The following is a 25,341-nucleotide window of genomic DNA, read 5'->3' as shown; positions in this document are numbered from 1 at the left end:
ACAAGTTGCAAATAGGCCACCTTGGTCATAACAGTAACCCCCCACACACACAATGTCAGGTTTCAATGTTTAGTTTGCTTATTGTTCAAGTCCCTCTCCCCTTCACATGACCTTAAATAAAACTTAAATTTTTCTATGTTAGCATTCTGAAGAAGTCTTGCTGATGCATGTAGTTTGGACTGGTTTCACACATAAGTCATTAAGAGGTGTTCAGAATAAAGCCTCCTTGTCATCTGCAATGAGAAACAGAACTAACATTAAAGATATACAAGACCAACTTTTGACACAATGTCAAGTACAAATATCCAACTTTTTCCCTACCTGCTGTACTAAGAAGGTTAAAGGACAGTTGTCTTAAAGACTTTCAGTACCATTTTGTGGTACATTTTCATGTCAATTTGGTTACATACACAAGGACAGTTTCTCGCTTTGAGGGAGAAGGCAGCATCTCTAGAGATGCAGCAGCCTTTTGGGTCAAAGCACCAGGATATGAATGAAAAAGCAGTTTAGTGACTGTCAGTGTATTCCCATCCAAAGGAATGTGAGGCAGTCTATGGCCAAATTAAGAACCACTCTCAGTAAAGAGGAATCCTTCATGCTTAGTCCATGCAGTGATATCCAACAATGTTCTGGGCCAAAAAGGTAGGCCGTGGAAGGTAACAAGTCCTGTCCCCAATCCCAACTAATTAGCTGCAGTCCCCTCTAGAGTAATGGTCAAAAATCCAAATGAAGCAACAGTACAGCCTACACTATGGCAGGGTTAGCCCCATTTTAGCTGAAAATCCCTACCAATCCAGAGATACTATAAAAGAGAGGGACTCCAGCAAAGAACTCAACATGTCTCCGCCTTCAAAAATATGAAATGGTCCAATGCAGCACATCACTTAGGCATGAAACTAAGTATGCTTTTTTCATGGTGAATTAAAAAGTGTAATAGTACATATGTTCTAATACATCACTGTTGCTGTAAGCCCAAACTATCTGGCTTCTGAGACCCACCAGCTTTCAAAGGTTTTAGGGCATGTTCTCTGCACTCTCCCTCTCTAAAGCTCCTGATAGAGCCTCAATTTCTTCAGAGCCTAGAAACAAGGGAGTCAAAAGCCCTAAATGTTAGGAAACAAACCCAACAAGTTAAACCATATACATACACATTACACCATGCATGGCAATAAAAGGGAAAAGAGGGCAAACTGGGGGGGGGGGGCTTGATGGAAGAGGGGTTACTGCAGTACTGATCCACAAGACTTAAGTAAACTTTCCATGACAGTATTAACATTTAGGATCACTGTTGCAGTAGTCAAAGCTATTTTGATTGAATGCCATAGCGTAAAAACTTTACCAGTTGTTAAATCTGCACCTTGACCTGTCTGTGCTAGGGAGACCTGGGTTCAAAACCTGATTGGGACAAAAATGGGCAACAGCAGTAGCTGTGCAGAACTGCCTGGCAATCTAATTCCGTAATGTCACGACAACGCTACAGGGTCTATCCATAGAATCGCCATGAGTGGATTTCAACTTGAAGCCACTTACTTAGAAACTAGGAGGAGAAGGGGAAAAATAAAGATGAAGAATCTAGGAGCCCATGGAAAACTACTAGCAAAGCCCATTCCGGAACTGGAAAATAATCCAGTTTGCAGTGTTAAATTGGAACTAAGAACTGCTACACTCTTGTCGGTTCACTGACATGACAGAGCTTGGAAGGGACCGATATAATGGCAAGGATGGAGATCCTATATATTCGGTTAGAAAGGCAGTGCACCAAAGCTACTTGGCTGGGTATCCAGAGTCTAGTACTCAGGAGGAAGAAATGTTGCGGGAATTGTGGAGAGGCTTTAGAAGGCAGGAAGATATTAGAATTAGTGACATACTTGTGGCGGACTCCAGCCCAATGATAGATTTAGATTATGAATACTGTCCTATGCCCCACAGCAGGGTTGCTATAGACAGTGAAGAGTACATTCAGACAGCAGTTGCAGGACAACACGAATTGATGTTAATAGTCGAGACACACAAAAATTTAACTCAAGACTTCCACCTAGTAAGGAAAGGGCACTGGGGTGGTATTAGTAATAGTCAACCCATGTGAAACAGCTGACAGCATAAACCACTGGTTGCCATAATGAGCTGCAAATACTGGTCAGAGAGGCCTCCAAGGTCAGAGACCTGGAAGTTGACTGGAGAGAAAGTAAAACAGTTCAAGGAATTGCTCAGGCTGAGTGACCCCAAATAAGTGGAGTTGAAGAATGGCAGTGCCTCAAAAACAGCATTGGTGAGAACTCTAGAACAGACGTGGCCAAGCCAGGTATGGAAATAACATGCATAAGGAAAGCTGGTGGTGGATTGCACAGATCCAGGAAGTCTAAAGAAAGTGGGTTAAAAAGATGGACCAGGCTAAAAAGAAATACTGGTTGGCTAACAAAGAAACTAAGAAAGGAGTTGCAATAGCAATGAACAGGGGCAACAGAGGCATCCTACTAGCTTCTGAAGAGTGAGCCTGTTGGTAGCACAAAAACTATATCAGGTTGTAAAGCAAAGAGAAAGCTAAGGGATGCAAGCAACAACCTGCTCACCAGTCCACAGAACATCAAAAGCCAATGGAAGGAGTACTACCAGCAGCTTCTGAATGAAGGCCCACAGAAGCTGTACTGCCCCAGACTTAGCTTAGGATGAGATGAGAAGAAGTCACCCTAAAAACAAGAACAGAACTAAAAATGAAGTCAGGGAAAGCAGCAGGCTCAGATAATGTCACAGCAGATACGATAAAGATGTTGGGTGATACAGAAGAGAAATTGTTCTTGAGGGTACTCTGTGGAGAGAAAGATACATCCTACATTACTGGAAAATAAGCACACTCATGCCAGTGTACAAGAGCATAGGAGACACCAACTGTAGGCAGTATCAAACTCCTGTCACACTGTATAACATTTTTGGAGATGACAAACAGATGGAGTAAAAACAAAAACTATACATGTGGTAAAAAAAAAAAACCATGACCTGAAGTGAAAACCAAGGATACACAGAGATGTAAAAAGCAAGATGGAAGATGATCAGTTTAGATTTCGATCAGGATGCAGCACAACTGACCCAATGTTTGCAGCGAGACAACTGAGAAGACACTAGAGATGGAGGTGACAGTAATTGGGCAGCCCTAAACCTGAAGAAAGCATACGAAAAGGTCCCAAGAAAGAGGATTTGGGCAGTCCTGGGGTGGTTAAAAGTCCCAGAAACACTGGTAGATTTAGTGCAGCCCATGACTCCAGTGCAAACAGTGTTTGGTCTCGCAGAGGGGTTCCCAGTGGAGTGGGTATGCATCAGGGTTCAGCTGAGCTCACTGGTGTTCACAACTGGTATTTGATTAACCAATAGGTCAGAGGACAGATCAGCAAAGCTGCTGCAAATATGGCATTGCAGGCATACTGAACAAGGAACTTCAGCAAAAGATAGGGGAATAGAATGCAAATCTGAAGGTACATGGGATGAAACCAAGTACAGGTAAGACCATGGTAATGGCAGTAAATTGGAGAAATCAGAAAAAGTGGACAACTGAGATAAAAACAGAAAGTAGATGGTATAACAGGTTAACAGCTTCAAGTATTAAAGGGGGTGGTTGAGAAGGGAAGTCTCAATGAAGAGGTCAAAGCTAGACTCCGAGAAGCTTGCAGCCAACTGCCAGAGTCAGGTATAGTGTATGACAGAAATTCCAAAGAAGCTGGAAAGTAAGGTGTACAAAAAACAGTGGTACAGAAACCTGGGCAGTAAAGGCAGAACAGATGCAGAAGCTAGAGGTGATGGAAATGAAGTGCTGGAGATGGGCTGTATGATGCACACTGGGAAACTGAGGAAAAATTGAGGACACAAGGGTAGACTACAGTAGCTCCAGTTGCAGAGGGGGGGGGGGGGGGGAGAGTCATTACAGTGGTTTAGGTTCGTGCATATAAGCAGAAGATGTTCTGGGACAGACAGAAGTTAAAAGGAAATTAGGGCTTTGCAAAGAGGTGGGTGGCGAGTGTGACAGATCTGCTGTCTTCGACACTCACGCCTGTCACAGGAGTGCAGCACTGAAATTGATAGAAAGGAAGACAGTTAAAAAGCAACACACCGACCCCATGTAGAAAATGAGATAAAAAGGTGGGGGGTTAATGATTAGGAGTGGTTTGCTAAAAGTATATACACAGGATCAAGTTGCTGCCTCCATCATGCTTCTGAAGTCCACCCCTTTCCAGAAAGACACCAAAGCCCTTGTAGAATAGGTCCTGACTTTGCCCTGAAGTGGCTTATTATGGAAAACATAAAAACAAAAGGTAAAAGCATAATACAACCAACTTTCCAGTATGTATGCATGTAAATCTATAAATATATATTTTGTGGAAATGGACCCACGTAACAGAACATATATACAATGCATCTGTTGCATCCTTTATTGCGCAAGCATGCTAGTGCACTTTGCGTTTTCCCCTACATAAAACGCTGGATATGATAAACACAATGCACAGTACACCAGTCTATTAAATCTTCCTTCACCTTTAGGTGGAGTAACCCTATGGTAGCAAGAAATAGTAACAGAGATCCTTCTGCTATAAAAACCTACAACTTCCGCATTTCTTCATTTCTCCAACAATACCCCTTAGAGGCTCCATCCAGAAGTATTAGTTTTAAATTTTTTCACCTTTTGTAGGCAATCAAGGGTTTAAAATCACCAAGCATACCTTTTAAACCCACAGGTTCAATCACAATTACAGGACTAAATGAACATAACTAGCCATGAGATTATCATACTGTGGCCCTGTTAAAATTGTTAGGATCCCTCTGATTTGTAGGAAAGGTATCAGTGAATAAACGGATCAGATGTTTTATACCTACTAAACAAAAAATTTTAAAAAACTTTCAGGTACCCCTTATCAATGAGCATGTCCCCAATACCATCAGCTGGCAGAGGAATACTTTGTCAGAAATCAAGCAGGATAGCCAAATTTGGCCTTTAATACTACTCTTGCCAGCCTGGATGCTAGCTCTTGTAATGCACAAAAACATTCCCTTACGAAAAATCATGCAATTGTAAGTACCTTTGTCCTTTTTATTTATTTATTTTTTTGTACAGTAAAGCAACAACTTCAGTATGACTACACTCCGCTTCAAATTGTAAAAAAACAAGGCTGAACTATTACTGTACCTCAAAAATCAAGCTGTTGTTGGAACCCTGTCAAATAAACAAACATTGTCCAAATATCACAAATACATGAGCATGTGGTGAAAATGATCAGATTTATAAATATTTCCCACCACGAGACAATATTTGCAAAAAAACTGGGCAGATGCAGCTCCCACAGCCACCTCTGTAATAGGTTAGCAATACTGGTTGTCAAGATAAAACAAGACAAATGTTCATTAGAAACAATAACTAAACATGTCTTTTTGCAGCAAGCTGGTCCCCTTAAACAATGCTTCCTAGAATGAAGCCATCCCTGATTAATGTGGGATCACAAGAAAAAAATCTGACATCACTACCACAAGTGATACTGAATCATTATACAGAACCCTAGACATTACACTCAAAACAAAATGCCACAAGTTAAACCCATGGTCGGGGGGGGGACACCAACTTTTTTTTTTCAAGGGTTCAGTTATCCAACCCCCTACTGGCACAATGGGATGCTAAGGGGGATCAAAGAGATTTGTGCACTTTGGGGAATTTCATAAGTGCTAGTTATAATGGGCCTATCGGTCCTCAGTCACGTCCTTAACCAAACATTCTAAAGTTTGGTCAGGCAGTACTTCTAATGTGCACTTTATTAATGGAAGCACAAAATATGTTCCATCATTAAAATTATAACCGGTATTCTTCAAAGTACATGAATTCAGGGACACAGACCTGGCAAAGTTGTGATACAGTCTCAAGTTATTTTAAGATCCCCCACCTCCTTGGAGAACCCAGTACCACTTGGGAATGTAGAGAAATGAAGTGACTCGATCCAAAGAAAGCATATAGTGGTGTGTGTGTGTAAGGTGCTTACCATACAAGCGTATCTTTGAGGAAAGATGCTCATTCACTAAGGGAATGTGTCCATTGTTACCACTATGTCTTTGCTTTGACGTATTTTACACAACAAATTTACTGCTAACTGCACTGGAGTTAGCACCTTTTGGAATTGTGCCAAACATGACCGTATTCTTCTGCATTTACAAAAGAAAAACACCAGAAGAGCTTTTTATTCTACTCTTTTTCAGCATTACCTTTTACTATTTCAAGTGTGTTCCCAACTACTACAGATGCTACTTTTTCTGTGCTTTATGAAGTTAGTATCAGTAGGATGATACCTTTTTCTTACTTGACACTACACTTGAACTTTGACATGCTTAATCCATTACTACTGTTACTGTGACAGTTTTTCATTGCAGTGATATATTGAATTTCCCCATTTTGTCATACATTTACTGTTACAATAGTACAGCATCAGCCTACCATATACATCCATTCCTTTGGTATTGCAATCTTGAACTGAAGAAAATGAGTAACCTGTATTAATGGTGCTTTTCATCACCTACATCAATACACAAGCCTGTGAGGAACCAGTGCCAGTTTTGAAGACTATATGCCATTAGTGAGAGTGAACTCTGGTCACAGAATTAGGACAAAGGTAGGCAAGCACAAGCATTATGGCTTACCATTACAGTGACCTCCCACTGAAATCATATTAAGTACTGAACACAACTGTACTTTCTCCAGTAAGGACCTCATTCAGCAATTCTCTAGATTCAGTGCCTGCCACTTCGTCACAGCATCCCACTGCTCTTTTCTTTAATTGGTTTAATATACATTTTAAAATTACAATAATGTTCTTGGTTATACTTTACAGTGCTCAAAATAGCACTTAAACTGTACTTCAGCACTTCTGTAAATACTCCAACTTTTTAAATGACATTTTATATCCCCCCCCCCCCTAGTACGAGACATCTTGTTACATTCATGGTAACCAATTAAATTTTCAACTTGGCCACAACACCAGAAAGTTTTGTAAATGGAACTGGATTTAAATTGGTCTTGTTAAACAAAATCCTGGCACATACTCCCTCTACACAGCCAGGCTGAACAGGAGACACTGGAATTCTTTAACTTAAAAAAGGTCGGAGATGGGACTATACTGGAAACTCTAAACTGAAGGACAACACTGTAGCCCCGAGGCAGAGGCTCATTCACTGCCAGAGTGAAAACGAAAATCTCCATGCTCAGCCTAGCTCAGAGGTCCAAAAATTATGCCACTTTCAGATGCAAAGACAGTACCTGACAAATCTCAAACCTTTTAAAAGTAGAGCCATCTTATCACTGGCAACATCCTCAATCAAAACCTACAGGTGATGTACAAATCTCACATCTGTAGAAATGGAGACCTACAAGCAATATTAATACAAACCAAACCAAAGTGGTGCTACATGAACAGTGATCCCACGTTTCATGAAAATTTGAGCATCAAGTTTTACCATTAACAGTACATTTACAAAAAAACAAAAAAAATACCAAAGCAAAAGTACTGACCTGTTGATTAACGTCACACATTCATTCCATATTCTACTTTGCTGTGACAGCTGGTGTCTGTTTCTTGGGCTTCAGTTTAAAATACAAGAAAATGAGGGCTACACCTGCGTATGTTGCCAATACACACTATAAAAATAAAGAAAACATTAAACAGTTATGAATTTTAGTAAAATATTAAACTGCTATTCTAGCAATAAAAGGCTAAGGCCAATATATTTTCAGTACAGCATCTGATTACTACTACAATTCTGCCTGCCATGGTAAAGAATGTATTCTAGATGAGTTACAACTAGAACTGAAAGACACAATACAAATCTCAATTTTAAGCTCACGCCAGTCATACCTTAAACATTTTAAGCACAGGAGGATAGTTTAATTGTACAAAGTTTACTTTGCAAATAAGCTGAAAAGGTCCCCCCCCGGCCGCAAAAATACCCCCATGCACATTGCAAGTGCCAGATGTGATACAACTCTACCAACCCTATTTCACTTTAGACTTCCTGAACTATTACAAGGGGAGTTATGATAGGAGAGGCTGCTTTGTGTGTTTTAGACATGGATACAAGAAATTTTACCAAGAGAGCGAAATTTTTTGCCATCCATTTCAAGATCAGACAAGGATTATGATCAGAAACCAGATCATAAAGCTCCGTGCACGACAAAGAATTATCTACTCCATGTACTACCAGTAACGGGAGAAAAAAAAAAAAAACAGTGGTTTAGGCACAAAGCCCTTCAGAGCTTTCATAACAGACTGATGCTTTGGTCGACAGCATGTTTAGAGGACCAACTGACTAGATGGTTGGCAGGTGTGAGAGACTGCACAATTCCAGAGGTTTGGAAGTATTCCCTTTCCTGGATTTTAGTTGGTATACATAATTAATAAGGGGTATGTGAGTGTAGCCCCCCCATCCCCACACATTTGTTTTAAAAGTTTTGCATGCACAGAGTTTATTTCTCAGCACCTGAATAGCAGCACATCAACATTTGCATTTGGATGCATTACAAGATCAGTTTAGGACGGCGACTAGCACAAATGGCAACCTAGTATAATCCTACACCTCATTCTTACAATGAAGACATACAAAATTAAGGAGAAAGTGCCTACTGCATAAGTGATCAGTTGAACATCTACTGGTATATTAAGTTTACTTGTACAACTGTACTACATAAAGAGCATCACTGCTGCAGTAGCCATAGCTCAGACAGGCTGGGAGGAGGAATGAAGAAGGTCCAAAAGCCCTAGAAAATTGTCCTAGTAAGGCCTAATGCTTTGGAAACTTATGCACAGAGAACCAAGTTGCTGCTTCTAGATTTCTGTAATACAACCCTTTCCAAAAAGCAAGGTATGAAGCATGACGAGACAGCCACATGAAAATGTTGTATCAAAGTAAACTTTGCCCTTTCTTACCTTCACAAGAGAGCAAAATGAGCAAAGTTCCCAAAAACTGTTCTGTCAATATACTACCAGAGCAGTCTGTGGACAACCAAGGTATGGAGAATCCCCTCTTAGTTTTAGATTCTTGAAAGACAGGAGATTTATGCCTAAAGTGGTATTACTCAGAGCCAAAGAATTAACTCAAGGAAAACCCCATTTCTGTGGAAAATGAGGATGGCCCACTACAAGAGCTTGCAACTCGGATACAGATTGCTCAGACATCTATCATTTTCTCACAATATGAAACTCACGTCAGTCTGATTCAAACAGAGAAAGTTTCTCAAAATTCAAGTCTCTACTTAAATTTTTTCTTTCCCTTTACACTTTGTGTACTTCTATTTTACCGTAGTTGAATTTGTTTATTTCCCTTTATAGTTGCTCTTTAATTTTGTGCGCGCGCACGCATTACACACACACAGATATTGTAGATATAAACACACATTAAAAACTCTTAACTGGAACTCAAGCAACCAGGGGGGAATAAATCCAACAGTATAGTTGTCATGTGTTGCACTTGAGTTTTAAAAAGGAAGATAGGAATAAATTCCCGCTCTCCCTAACCAAAGAGCGACTCAAACCAAATACAAGGGTACAGTACTAGTCAGGCCTAGTTTTAATAGCAACTCTCAAAGCAACCAGAAACTGCAGTTATCCAGCATCTACCAATCCCAATGGGTGCCGGTTAACAGTTTACCGTGCACGTGTACACACACTTTAGATATGGTTTTCTTATTTGTCAAAGTCCATCCATATAGGCTTTTAGTATTTCTTGTGATCTGAACACTGGTTTACTGGAAATAGATATTCAGTATTTTCATGTTCTTTTATTAAATATATTTACAACTTTTACTGTGGCTAGTCCTTGTAGAAAGTATCTAACCCTTGATTCCCAATATGTGGTGACACTGTGTGGGCCACTCCTGGCCTAGTCATCTGGTCAACTAAAACCCTTTGCATTAAGATTATTATAAAATATAAATTGGACACCCTTTAAGGGCGTTAGAGTAGCTGATTGGAATGTCTAGTGGTGGCGATAACTACCTTATAGTTTGGGCAGAAGGGGGCACAGCAGGTAAATCTGTGCCAGCTACTTTGGGCAGGGACACAAAGCACTGCATTTACAAAGGGTGCTGGAGGACTTTGCTTGGACACTCAGCTAAGGGCCTAACCTTACAGCTGTACCAGTGGGGAGTCTTATTGGGGACCTGGAGAGAGAAATCCAGAGACACTCAGCCAGAGTGTGTTCCCTGTGTGCTCTTAAGGGAAATTGTACTTGATGCGGACAGGTCTGCATCTGGAAATACTGGTTCTATCCATTTGTTTTACAAGTGCATGTCCCTCTCCAGTGTCCGCGGGAGGATTCAGGCTCCTTGATTACTGGCTCAGTGTTAGGATTCAGGCTCCTTGATTACTGGCTCAGTGTTAGGACATCACATACTGGTGACCATCACATACTAGTAGCAATGGTGGGCACCAGACACCAGATCAAGTTAAGTACTCACCTTAACATTAGAGGTGGACACCATGCAATAAAGATATTGGGTAGAATTGTTTAAGTAACTGGTGAAGTTTGTATCACTAATCCAAGAGCATTCAGAATCAAAAGTATTTTGGTGTATAAACAAATTAATGTAATCTTCGTTACAGTACAATACTAAACTTCAGAATAAAATGCCGCTTTAAAAAACACAAAGCTTGTACCTACCGTTGAGCCAGCTACAAACTTGTCACCAAAACAAAGACGGGCAGAACTGGGTGATATATGCAAGGAGCATGTCCTACTGCAATGATCATATTCCTCAAAAAACAGATGTGCACAGTCACCTTGCATAACTGTTCTATGCTTATACAAAGTGGTGCTACTGCAGAAACACTAGTATCAAAGGCTCTACCCTCATCTAGGAGTAAACTGCAAATGGCTTTCAGCAAGCCCTACAGAATATCCTAACCAAACTGTACTCTGAACATTATAAACTGGATTGTTTAGAAACAGCGAGTGACAACTAATGAAATTTACCATAGAATGCCACTTAAACCAAAAAGTGGTTTCAGAGTCATCACTTGTACTCTCATACACCAATGTCTAGTTAAAATGGTGTCAAATCTTTTCTTTATAATAACACTTTGTTACTAGAAGCTGGTCAAGAATTTAGACTTCTGACCAGCCCATTTAAAGATAGATTTACCACATTCAACCCCTTTGCAGTTTCCTCTGTACATTCTAGATCATAGTGGCAGCTCAAACAGTACAGCACCTGCTGGTTTAAAAGTAGTAAAACCCATAGACCAAAACACCTCTATACATTAATAGTCTACCACTAAGTTCCTGCAACTGGCATGGGGACTCCGCAAGCACAAAGCAGTTTCTTAGAAAGAAAATCTCTCAGTTAAAGAATTGCAGCTGCAGGGAACCAACACTTGGTCAACAGCTTAGGAATACTACCCAATTCAGAGGAGAAACCACCAAATAGGAAATGCTGGTCTGCTAAACAGAAACAAACCTTAGTGGCACATACCAATTTAGAGATATGCTTGTCTTGCATCACCAGCTATGCCCCTTCCACCATGACAGACGGGCAAGATGGACAACTTAAATTCGATACTTTACGGCCCAAATCTAGAAGTCGATGTCTGCTTTATTAATCTCCCCATCTCTTTAATAAGGGCTTCAGTAAGAGCCAGATCCTGACCTTTACAGCTATGGAGTGCAAGATCTCCATCTGGAAAGTTACACAGTAGCATACACTTCAAGCCTACAAAAATGTGGAAACAAGTTTAACTGCCTTAAACATTTTGCTATTCTCCCTTCTAAACAAATACTTTTCAGTGGCTGCAGTGCCAGCTAAGAAAAGGGAGGGGAACACGTGGAGGGAAAAATTCTAAAAAACTGCACAATGCCATTTTAGAGAAGGACAGTCCAAAATGCCTTCTCAACTCCTACTCTACAACTTCGCCCCTGTGCAAAAGGCCCCAAAATTAGAGACCCTCGACCACAAACACTCCTACTGGGGGAAGAAAAAAAAAAAAAAAAAAAAAAAGGCCATCTCACATGCCCACTCAAGACACCAACTTCCATTCAGTTTTCTTCCAAAAGTAACTGAATGGCATTGGCAACTTCACTAAACTGGCACCTCTTTTTTTAATTTCTCAAAGTCTTTTGGGTTTCTAATACTATGATAAGAATGGACCCCATTCCCCAAGTCAAAGTACGATTCAAGTTCATGAAATTAGCAGTGTTTCAATCTTTGATGTTAGCCAGAAGTGCTCTTTGCAGCACACAGTGTGCCAGTTATAACTCCTTTGCAACTCATATTGAGCTACATGTATTGGTAACATATCCAAGTACCAATAAGTTCTTTACACAACCCGTTACTCCTACTACTATTGGAACCATCCAGGTATACTCTTTCACACTGCAGGCAAAAACAAGGGCAAATTGTGGCATTTTATGACAGTCTCTGTATGCAGGACACTATAGTCACTTGGTGTAGCAATTTCAAAAATCAGTGCTACTTTTGTCTTTTCATGGACTACATTTGTTCTCTCTTACGTACCTTTTGAACTGCTGGTAACAGGATACAAACTTCATTTTCTATAATTTGTGGCTCATGCTTCCAGTGTTTTTCAGCTACTTTTAATATGTTTGCACAATCCCCAATGAAAGTCTTGCCAGATTATTATGCCTTTCAGGATGCAATCCTGCCATTAGTCTATCACAACCATCAACAAGATATACAACAGTTTGCAATTCAGTCTTACAAAACCTTCATTTGTCAGTTTCTCCCACTTCAAAAGACAAAGGGTTAATATTGGCAGCCCAAGATGGCAGACTACATACAGTTTACAAAGTCCATTGGTTTACTTTCACCAGTCCTTCACCATTACTGTGCTCAGTCCTGAACAATGTGGAGGTTGTTACAAGAGTTTATACCTGCAACCGTTAATGCATTTTCAAAATGTCTTGCCTTACCAGATCCTTCACTATGTTTTTGGCACATTCAGTTGCTTCCTGATTTTTATCTACTTCTGTTTGATTCTCATTTCCACTTGATACAGATATGCTTCTAAGCAAGCAGGGAAGTACTTAGTTTTCAAACATGAGGAGAAAGCGTCTTTCACTACATTTGGGTTTTGTGAGCTCAGCAGATATGTATCCAGTCCCATGATTGCAGAACTATACACGTTAGGCTCACACCTCCTTCAGAACAGGGAATTTATAGTCTTGCCCTGTCCAACCAATCCAACACTTTTTGGCCAGTCACTCCAGAACTTCAAAGTTAATACAGGAAGAGCAAACATTTACAGCTTTGACTTTGTTCATCCAAGTCAAAGCGGTTTTCAGTATTAAAATTTTTGTAATGGCTTCCTATGGAAGGCTCCAATGCATCTTTATATGGCAATTGATTAAATGTTTCCGGCTCCACAGGTTTCTCCTCAATTTGAGAATCCACTGCTCTATCCTACTGTAATGTTATCAAGGTTAGGCTTTTCTACGCTAAATTCTTCCCTTCGCAGGAGATACATGACCTTATTACTTCTTTAACTTCTACATTACTAATCCTCTTCTGCTTTGTTGTATTTTTTAAACATTTTTCCTCACCTGGCTGCCTTCACCTCTCTTCAAATATTTTTGCTGCTGCTCTTTTTGTATGGATTAGTTTTACCTTCTCCGTTGCATAAACATTTTACCATATTAAATCTATTTCCCCATGTCCATATTTCTAAAGACGTCTCCTACTCCTCCTGTTGCTCTTTATTTGGGGACTTGTTATTCCATCATACTGTGATACAACACTTTCTACACTAAATACTCCACTTTGCAAGTACTTCATAACTTTCACTTCTATTTTATTAATCTTCTTCTGTTCTACATTCCCTTTTTCTGTAGTGTGAAATTTTCCTTTAGATGCCTTGGCCTCCATTTCTCTGAATATCTTTGGGGCTGCTGTTTTGTACAGACTAATTTGGCCCTCTCCTTTGCACAAATATTGCACCATATCAGATCGCTTTCCCTCCATCTCCATATTTGACAACTTACAAACAATTTTAGATTTTGTTCATATATTTTTCGCACTTCCTCAGCTGCTTTATCCAAATGTCCCATTGTTTCTTGATCTAGATACAATTCATAAATCTGTTGCATTAGTGAACACTTTTAGAAGTGTTAGAAAGTTTATTCTTGTGCAGTTATTCTTCTCTAATTTCTCTCAATCTTTTTGTTTAATTTCGGTCTGAAAATGCTGGGCTTCTTACATAATAGTAAATATACACTAATTGTCTTTAGGTCTCTTTTCTAGCTAATCAATTTGTGGGCTATTATTTCCTTCTACAATGGGGGGGGGGGGATTCTCCAAGTCTTAAAAATTCTACAATGTCATTTTTCCATTCCTGACACCAGGGCACCTACCAGTATTGGGCACTTCTATCCTGGGTCTTGTGCACCCAACTATCTTTCTTTAAGGACCCGCTTCTATGACACATGCTATATAAAATGCAGTATATACACACACACACACACACACACACACAATCAGTGTCGTCTCTGGGAGATTTTGAGGAAAAAGGTCCACCTCATGAAGGTACTCACCAAGATTTGAGGATTAATTCAATTCCTGCAATACTTTCCCTCTGCTTGCTGACTTGCATCTCCATTCAGACCTTAAACTACAAGGGTGGTCTTCTGTTCTTTCAGATGACTTTCTTATTAAAAGCTTTGCCATTTATACTATGCCTGCCCTCTTGACATCACATATGTTGCAATCCTAGTAATATACAACATAACAGCATGCTTGGAGGAGGAAAAAAAGTTGTCTTACCATAATGTTCCATCTGTGTTGTAGATCTTTATTCATTACAGCTAGGACCTCGGTTCAGTCCTCAGAACAGATATGGCCATTTCCCAGCTAGCGCAAGCCAAAAACTCTCAGTTAAGACCTACTCATAATGCTCCTCTCCTAGTTACTCCAGATAGAGTTTGCCCACCCTAGATCAAAGATGTAGTAATAGAAGATAGTATGAGGCTCTGTCTGAGCAAATACCCTAACCAGGAGTTCCTAAAGTGCATCAGGGGTCCAGGTAGGGGGAAGGAGGGTGGGAAGTAATGAATGAACAAAGATCTACAACAAAGATGGAACGTTATGGTAAGACACAACTTCTTTATCTGATGTTTTCAATCTTTGATCCGATATTGTTAATCCTCGTTCAGTCCTTACATGTGGGTATCAGTTCAGACGTCGGAACTGAGCCAGCCATCTTCCAAGCTTGTGATCGCTACAAACTCGAGCTAAAAAAAACTCACTCAGAATTCCCCTCACTGTTACCTTCGATTTTGTTTGCCGCATTGCCATTTGGTCGTGTCAAGCTACTTCGAGCCAAGTACAGTATTTTTCTTTATACTAAGTTCTAAGACAGCTTTTTTTTCACAAAAGGTTAATGGTTATCTCTTACCTTATCGCATTTAGCGGCTACCCTTTTTCAAATCCTTTTCAACTCCTTTCCTCTTTTTACCGCAAGGTAATTTCTTTACCATCATTGGTAAACCCCTTTTCCTTCTCACCTTCGGGTACTTGTACCATTGCTGGTATTTTTCTGTTTTTCTTTCCTTAAACAGGTAGCCCAGGGTTTAAGAGAGGTTTAGGACTGTGGACATAAATTACCTACTTCAGATGCACATTCCTTGTGTGTGCCTCATTTAACAGTTGACCCGCCTTGCAGGATTCGTAAGAATTTCTCTAACAGGACATTGAGAGAAAAAAGTTAAATACTGAAGGGGCTACTTAAATCTTTTGCAGAGGCTATTTCTGGGTTGAAGGCTTCAACCCCTCCACGATTCCATAAGAAAAAAAAGTGATGAACATAAAAAGGCCAAGTCTCTTCCTTAGTCCACAGCTGGGGAATCTCAGGAACCAAAACCCAAGAAAGCCAAGCTTTCCTGTTCAGATTTGATTTCTTTGGCTCCAGCGCTTTCAGTGCCTAGACCTTCGGCACCAAGGCCATCGGCGCCATCTGAGACCTCTGCACAGGACTAGTGTGCCCCATACCGCTTCGGTACTGAAGAGCTCCTCAGTTCAGACTCCCTTACCGGCACAGACTGTCCAGTTGATGCAGACTTATGACTATGGATATTTCGGCACAAATTTCCTTTTCGGCTCGACAACTTACCCAGCACAGACCAGTTTTCGTCAGATGTTTTCGGCTCACGCCTTAGCCCAGACAATCACTTTGGTGCAGACCACACCTTCGGCACAGACAGCAGTAGTTCAGTCCATTACAGCTCTGTTCTCAGTGCAGACCTCTGTGGTGGGCACAGAGTTTGCTCTGTCCTTGGATAGACCAGACTCTCCCTCAGCCATGTCCATGAAATCCGCTAGAAGCCTCTGAACACTGTTGTGCCTTGTGGATCAAGTGCTTTTGACCAGAGGTATCCCGCCCCCCAGGACCTATCCTTTACTCAGGAGATGATCACCCTTTACCAAAGACCCCTACTTATTCTCCTCCATTGCCTTTGAAGCCCATTGATATAGCACAGTCTTCCCCCACTACGGTTCCTTTTATGGACCTCACTAAGGAGCCACAGTTGCCTTTGTGGCAGGAGAGTCTTGTCACGGCTCAGGATGTCAGGTTTGGCGTACGTACTTCGGTGTTTCACAGCCATCCGGGGACTCCAGAGTCGGCAGGCTGAGCCACTTAGGCGAGGGATGACCCCTGCACTGAGCTCCCAACCCTCTTCAGGTGGACCAGCCTTCCAGCTTATGGAGAAGGCTCTGGCGTCTGCTGGCGATCCTGTGCCACTTTCCCTGCCCTCCTCTGGACCGCAATGTACACAAGCCGCTCCTAGCAGACACCAGACGCACAGTCCTCAGGACAAACTCCCACAGGAGACCCCTTTTGAGCTGTCTTCCCCAGCTTCTCCCTCTGAGAAAGATCAAAAGAGCTTGTGCAAGAGAAAGCATATGGACTCCACAGAGAAGTCCCTTACTGAAGGCACAAACTTTGATGATGGGGAAGGGTCCCCTTGATCATTCTCAGAAGTATCTTTTGGCGATATCCTTGAAATCCTCAAGCAGAGAGGTGAATGGCAGCCCTCTAACCCAACCTCTGAAGAGTCAGTGTTCCTGCAGGCCTATTGTGCCCGGCCCCCTACCTCCTGGGTTACTCCACCTGCCGACGAACTTGTCCAGCGTGTGTGGAAGGCTCCCAACACAGCTGAGGCCATTCCCCGGAGGCCAGATAAAATTGTCCCTTCCTGCTAGTGATCCACATTGGTCCAAAGGTCTTCCTGTAGATGCTTTGGTGGTGGCGGCCGCAACTAAAAAGGACCTGGTGGAAGAAAGCCAGACTGTCCATCTGCCCAGAGTCCCAGGCTCTGGCCAGAATAGGGAAGCGTACTTTTGAATCAGTGACCTTTGCAGTCAGGTCCCTGAACTATATGGCACATTTTACCAGGCTTCAAAAAAAGAGAATTTCTGAGCTCTCTGAAACTTTGGCTGGAGCTGTGCCTCTTAGCTAGCCACCATCGAATCGATATCCAACTCCTCCATGCACCTGATCTCACGCATCAGAAGGAGCAGGTAGCGGTGGGTTCATTTTTCTGAGATGATATGCCTGGATGCGCTTAATTTCATGGAACCTTTCAAGGCTTCCCTTCTCAACGTTCCTATTGAAGCCTCGTTGTTGTTCGGACCCAAGGTTAAAAAGCACAATGGCCAGATGTGAACAGGACGGCAAGGCCCTTTCTGCTGTGGGTGTCACTTATTCTTCCCCTCAACAGGCTTTCTCCAGAAACCAGAAGAGTGGGAAGATATGGCACAAAAAGTGTCTCAAAGTTCTTTCCATGACACACAATCTGAGCTCTCCCCTAGAGGCAGAGGGGGTAACTCTCAGGGAAAGACACCCCTTTTGGGGCAGAGGGGGGTCCGTGTAACCAGGGTTCCAGGGATTCTTTCCCTGGCCAATCCTACCAGCGCTCCTGAAGAGCAGCTCAACTGCTTTCCTCTGGAAGTGGTTGGGGGTAGTTTCTTTGTACCCTTCTGCCTGGCTAACCATTATCACAGATTCTTGGGTACAAAGGATAACCACAGGTTATCATATCCCCTTAAACCTTTGTCCCGCTCCCTTAACAAGCTTACCAGACGTTCCACCCAGTGAAAGAGAAGCAGCGTTTGAAGCTGCCAAGGAAAAAAATAAATAAAAAATAATAAGTCATCCAAACAGTCCCTCCAGACCAGATAGGACCTGGATTCTACTCTTATTTTTGGTGCCAAAAAAAAAACGGGGACTGGAGACCAATTTTGGATCTCAGTGTATTGAAGTACACAAATTCTGGATGGTCACAATACAGTCTATCCTTCCGCTTTTGGAAAAAGACGATTGGATGTGCTCGACAGATCTACAAGATGCGTACTACCACATAAGTGGACAGACCAAGAAGATTCCTTTGCTTCCATGCGGGAGCCAGTCATTACCAGCTCAGAGTACTGCCATTCGGACACTCTACAACCCCCAGAGAGTGTTGTTCACAAAGTGCATAGCAGTCATCACAGCTCACTTGCTACTACAAGGATTCCAGGCGTTTCCATACCTAGACAACTGGCTCTTCTCCACCCCCACCAAACATCTATTAGAAGAAGCCCTGGCATACCCTCTCCTCACTGCAGAAAGGCTAGGCATATCCATAAACTGGCAAAAATCCAATCTCACCCCATCTCAGTCCACAGAATTCATAGGGGTCATCTTGAATATAAAGAAATGCAAAGCATCCATTCCAGAGGACAGAATTCTAAGGATAAAGCAGCAACAGATTCCAATCCTTTCAAAAGGAGAAATCCACAGCTCATTCTGTTCTCTAGTTGTCGAGTTTCCATGGCAGCCTCCATTACGATTGTCCCCCTGGCCAGGTTTCATGAAGCTTCTACAATGGCTACTGCTCACCCAATGGTATCCCTTTCAGTACCCTCTTTCAGCCAAGATTCGGGTAACTCACAGAGCAAACAAGATCTAAATTGGTGGATGATGCAATCAGTCACAATGGTCTCGCCCCTTCTCCCCCAAATAGCCTAAGGCTACAGTGACCATGGACGCCTCCCTGATGGGGTGGGGGCTATTTCAAGGACAGAGTCAAAGGTACTTGGTCCAAAATGGAGGCCCATCTGCATATAAATGTTCTAGAGCTGAGGGCAGTGCTTCTGGCATTGCAAGCATTCTATCCCCTGCTGCCATCTAGAACTATTGCAATATAAATCAGACAACATGGTGGTTGTCTGGTACATCAACAAACACAGTGGAACTAAATCTTACCCATTCTGTCGAGGCGCCATGAGGATATGGCAATAGGCAATGGCTACCAACCGCTTTCTTCTAGCGATGCACATTCCCGGGAGTTCCAACATGACAGACTCAGCAGTAGTATTCTACAACCTCACGAGTGGTCCCCGAATCCCTTGATAGCAGCGGAGATTTTCAACCGCTGGGGTCTTCCTTGCTGTGACCTCTCTACATCCCTGACCAACTACAAATGCAGCAACTATTTTGCCCAGTTTCCCCCTCCGGGACAGTCACCCAGGGACGGTCTAGTCCACGATTGGCCCTCGGGTCTGCTTTATGCATTTCCACCTCAACCCCTCATCCCCCAGTTTCTGAAGAAAGCCCGCCGGTTGAAGAGCAAAGTAATCCTCATAGCACCATACTGGCCTCGTCAGATTTGGTTTCCCTTCCTTTGGCCTCACCTGCTAGATCAACCATGGATTCTCCATCCAACCCCAGGGTTGATCTCCCATCTGCAGAATCTGATTCACCCCAACTTGAACAGCCTGAAGCTCACAGCTTGTCTCCTCCAATTCCTCTGACTGCCAGGCAGAATGATCTTTCTTTGCCAGTATGCGACATTCTTATTGAATCTCATAAGTTTTCCACCAGAATTACATCTCAGCAAATGGAAGAGATTTACTTTTTGGCTCAAAGAAAAAACAGGATACTTTTTCAGCACCAGTGTCGATAGTACTGGACTGTCTACCCTATTTCAGTCCGGTCTGCCTCTAGCATTAGAGTTCATTTGGCTGCAATATCTAATTTTCATGGATGGTGTCCAAGACACTTCTCTTATGTCACACAAATTATGAAAGACTTTCATAAAAGGTGTTAATCATTTAAGACCCCCTTTTAGAGAACCTACTCAACCATGGGACCAGTCATTAGTCCTACAAGCTTTGACAATGCCACCTTTCGAACCAGCCTCTTCTTGCTACCTCAAGTATTTGTCATGGAAAACCTTGTATTTGGTCACCATTACTTCTGCCAGACGCATCTCTGAGCTTCAAACCTTATGCATCAAAAGGCCATATTTGATTTTTCATAGAGTGTCATTGAAAACCAATCCTTCCTTTCTGCCAAAAGTGATCCCTGAAATGTCCATTAATCAAACCAATGAATTGCCAGTTTGTCTCCAAATCATTCAAACAGAGGAGTATTGCCTACATACCCTAGATATTCACAGGCAATTTTGCTTCTACTTGAACAGGACTAAGGCTTCTTGTAAATCAGACCAGTTATTTTTGGCCTATACTGGACCAAGATTAGGATGTGCTGTTGCCAAGGTCACATTGGCTAAATGGTTAAAAGACTGTGTAACTTTCATTTATAGAAAACGTAATATTCCATTACCTACTACCATAAAGGCTCATTCTACAAGGTCGGTGGCAACTTCTGCTGCCTTCCATGCCAGAGCCTCTTTACATGACATTTGTGCAGCTGCAGCTTGGGCTACTCCTCATACCTTCATCAATCATTACTAATTGTATTTTGCCACCAGAGGAAGAGCATCTTTTGGTTCTATGGTGCTCCCAAATGTCCTTCCACAACAGCCTCCCAGGAATAAGGTAGCTGGGGACTCTGTCCCACATACAAGGACTGAACGAGGGTCAACCAGATAAAGTTGCGTCTTACCATAACATTCCATCTGTATTGTTGATCCTCAGTCATAACGACCCTCCCTCCTTCCCCCTTCTGTGGCTTCTAGTGGACCTCACCATCCGGTTCTGTTAGGTCATTTGACTAGAGGTAGCCTCTACCTTCTTTTGACTTGCAAACTCAATCTGATGCAACAGGGAGAGGGGAATTCTTAACAGTTTTTAGCTCGAGAGTTTGTAGCTGGCGCGAGCTTGGGGGATGGCTGGCTCAGTTCAGAGGTCAGAACAGATACCCACATGTAATGACTGAACGGGGATCAACAATACAGACAGAACGTTATGGCAAAACTTTCTTCCATTATAGCTAGGACAGAGTCCCCAGCTACTCGAGTCCTGGGTAGTCCTAAGGAAGGATATTCCTGAGCACCAAAGAACCAAAAGATGCTAGTCCCCTGGAGGTCAAATCTAACTTGTAATGAGATACATTACATCACAACTACAATCCACTCTGCTACAGGCCCCATGAAGGAGCTCAGTGTCTCTCCAACCTAACACCACTCTTAAGTATTCAACTGAGGTACCACCTTATAAGAAAAGCGCAGTCCGGGTCTGAACTGTCTGCGAACAGCTAAAGTTAACTTGAGTATGTGTCTACCTGTTTGCTCTCCAGGGGAAAATGAATATTGGCTCACTCTGCTTTGGCTTGTAAGCAGCCACACACACACACCTTCCACTTGCTCTTATTCCCTTCTATTAGCAAATAGTATCCATAACTGATCAATACTGTGTGTTTGTTAATTTAAACAAAGACCACAGTAGCCTACCAATACAAGGTTATCCTGTTTTTCCACCTGGCAAATGGTTAAGAAATGACACAGTTTCAGAGCAGTCCTTGGTCAATTGTGACAAACTTGTATTTGCTTTGGCTCATTAGCAGCAGTACAAAGAACTGCCTGCCCACACCCTTGTTCTCCCCTCCCCCTTCCCTGTTCATTACCTTAAGACAATCCCAAAGTTAAAAAATATTACCTGTGGCAGGCACCATTTTTACAACTACAACCACCCTTGTCACTATCATATGTTCATTTATCAGTTAACTCCGTTACCTGATAGTTGCTCTTATGAGGGGGCTGGAAACAAACAGGGTCTCTACCAGTTTCTCTCCCACCAACTCAAGAAACATTCCTACGCACCCCCCACATATTTTACCAACTATATTACTCAAGCATAAAGCATCCCTACAACTTTACATAGTAACCCTCCCACCATACCTATTACCCAAAGAGCACAATCAAAGTTTCCCTTATAAACACATTCAAAAACTGAGAAAACTAATAACCTCATGCATATCTAAACTAGCCCTAAGTGGAGACATCCACCCCAACCCTGACCCTACCATCTCCAACCCCAATCCTCATAAATCAGACTAGAAACCACAACTTCTCCCATACTACAGCCAATAGAAAGCCAAGTGACTTCCTTCTACTAAACCTAAATATTAGAAGTATATCCAACAAAGTCCATGAACTCCATGCCACCATAGACTTGTACTCCCCAGATAGTCATCCTGACAGAAACCTGGCTAAAACCTCACATTATCAGTGAGCAAATACTCCCCACAGATTATGGCATTAAGAGTAGACCGGCTAAACAAGAAAGGAGGCGGTGTAGCTATAATATTTAAACCGTATCTAAACATCCAGATCTTAAAATCATCAGCTCCACAAATAGGCAATGAAGAAATATATACCAACCTCAAAATAAACAAAACCATCAACATAATTGGATGCTACTTCCCACCTGGCCAAAACATCCCTCCACTAGAAAACCTCCTCAGCTGGTCTACCCGCCATCTCCCCCAAGAAACTATAATTTTAGGCGATTTCAATATTGACTGGCAATCCTGTTCTGGCAACCATCCAACCCATCATGTAAACCTTCATGGCTTCACCCAACTAGTCCAGTCGCCAACCAGGATAAATAAAAACTCCAGCAAGCACACTACCCTGGACTGGGTACTAGTCAGCAAGAGCCCCCAGTCATATATAACAGGCTGCTTATCAGATAGCCTCAGTGATCACTCCCAAACATTCCTACTGAAAAAATACCTATACCAAGCTAAACCGGTCATCTACGTTAAAAACTAAACTTTAACCCACTCACATTCATCTCATTCCTCAAATAATGTAACTGGCATCCTCTAAAGTACCTCAGCCTTGATGACGCAGTTGAATTTTTTAATACTACCTTCCTGAGCATCCTTAATTACCATGCCCCCATAAGACTTACCAGAATTAAAGCACAATCCTCCCCATGGCTACAGAAAACCACCAAGTCAGAAATGAAAAACAGAGATAAAGCCTGGGAGCACTGGCGCAAAACCAAAACCCCTCAACTAGGCAGAAATTCCTAGAACTACGCAATAGTCAAAAAGCTAACAGGACAAATTCCAATACTACCAGTCTGCCCTAGACTCCTCTCAACACAGCCCCAAAACAATTCTGGTCCTCCATAAACTCCATCCTCCACCCAGGTAAAGTCAGTACCCCTCCTCCTAACATCCTTCACTCCTCAGAAAATATTGCTACCTCATTCAACACACACTTCACACAAACCATACTATCACTAGCTAAACACAACTCCCCTCCCCTCCATCCCACACCAACTAGTAATCTGCCCACTGCATTCTCTTTCTCCTGTACCTACATCCAACATAAAAAAACTCTTAACTAAACTTAAGCCTACCAGATTAGCAGCAGACAACCTCCCAAGTGAATACCTACAAATCGCAGCTGATGCTCTGGCCTACCCAGTATCCATCTTGATTAACAGATCTCTGTCAGAAAGTTACGTTCCCACACTGCGGAAAGTATCACATACAATTCCCCTCCACAAAGGCGGACCCTCCACAGAACTAACCAATTACCGCCCCATAGCTATTCTCACTCCACTCTCCAAAATACTAGAGAGATGCATACACTCTCAGGTCTCAGACTACCTCCTTACTAACAACCTCCTTTCCAATACTCAGCATGGTTTCAGACCAAACCATAGCACCACCACTGCCTTACTCCTTTACTAACACTATCCTTCAGCATAACAATGGCCATCTCGCCTCTGCTACTTTCCTAGACCTATCTAAAGCATTTGGCATGGTCCCACACAAACAACTTCTCTGTCCTCAATAACCTATCCTTCTCACAAAAATCAGTCAGTCACCAACTGGTTTCAGAGTTACCTGTCTGACCGCCAACAATCCATTGCATGGCAGAATGACATATCTCCCCAACTACCCGTCTCCATAGGGGTTCCCCAAGGATCCATCCTTGGACCCCTACTCTTCTCAGTTTTCACTAATAATTTAGCCTCTGCCAAACATGGCACACTCATACAATACGCAGATGACTCATCTGCTCAGCCCAGTCCCTACCCAAACTGCAAAAAGTCACACAGGAAGCTTTTTCCTCCGTTGAAACTTGGTTATCCGATGCCCAATTAATACTCAACCCAAACAAAACTAAACTAAACTACTCATCTTCCAACCCACCAAACACTCAAAAACAACTCTCACTAACATCACAGCAAAAGACAACACCACTATATACCCAACTGAACACACAAAATTGCTAGGAGTGGAAATAGACAAACTAAAGTCCACAATAAACTAGGAGCGCTACACAGAAATAAGCAACTTCTCACTAAAGATTTCAATAGCAAATTCCCACCTTATCTCCACCCTACTTTATGCCTGTCCAATATATACCAACCTAAGGCAATGCGATTTAAACAAGCTAGAGACCCGCTACAACAAAATCGCCAAATTCTCCACAGGGACATCCTACCGTAGTCACCACCATCTCGCTGAACTGGGCTGGCTTGAACTCCTTCAATGGTATCAACTCACTTGCCCACAAACTAGTTAATCATCCACTAAATGTCCCAGCCCTCCAGAATCTACTCCAACCTATCGCACCACCAGACCACTAAGATCCAGCAACAAAAATCACTTGCAGATCACTAAAGCCAATAACTCTGCTGGTGAAGCACTATTCACTTGCACCATAGCCAAATTATGGAACTCCCTCCCACCTACAATTACCTCCATACTATCATGCACCCACTTCAAAACTTTACTAAAAGCGCACCTAAAAACATGCTGGCTATGCCCTTGCAACTCCCACTCTAATATCACCCTCCCCATCCAACTACCTCTCTTTCCACTCCACTAACTACCTTTATTAGAACAAGCTCAAGATGCTCAAAAGCCAGTACTTATTATACAGCAGGGACTTCTTGAAACATTTGTTAATGTCTGTTATGTACTTCACAGATACAGATTCTAGTTGTCTACTGATGTACTATGTTCATCTGTAAATATGTTGTAAGTAATTGCCATGTAAATTTGTAATCCAATGTAACTACTGTCCGTTTATTTTAACTGTGGAGCTTTTCTCCCTAGGCCTCTGCTG

General features: G+C 42.2%; 1 protein-coding gene across 4 annotated transcripts in view; it reads right to left on the bottom strand.

Annotated features, from left to right (window-relative positions):
• The window catches only part of ATP5MK (ATP synthase membrane subunit k), a 124,265-nt gene that overhangs the window by 80,038 nt on the left and 18,886 nt on the right, over window positions 1-25,341 (bottom strand). For 3 of the 4 annotated variants that reach the window (XM_044056562.1, XM_044056563.1, XM_044056565.1), the window contains exon 3: window positions 7,532-7,657. In XM_044056562.1, coding sequence (XP_043912497.1) covers window positions 7,565-7,657 — 93 coding nt within the window. In that variant the 3' untranslated portion in view covers window positions 7,532-7,564. Of the gene's footprint in view, window positions 234-7,531; window positions 7,658-25,341 lie in introns of all 4 variants that reach the window. The other variant, XM_044056564.1, reaches the window with a different exon arrangement.

The sequence above is a fragment of the Protopterus annectens genome, chromosome 14.part0 (assembly GCF_019279795.1).
Source record: "Protopterus annectens isolate FY-2018-M chromosome 14.part0, PAN1.0, whole genome shotgun sequence".
Classification (NCBI taxonomy): Eukaryota; Metazoa; Chordata; order Ceratodontiformes; family Protopteridae; genus Protopterus; species Protopterus annectens.
The sequence above is the reverse complement of the archived record's forward strand: the minus strand, read 5'-3'. Positions and strand labels throughout refer to the sequence as shown.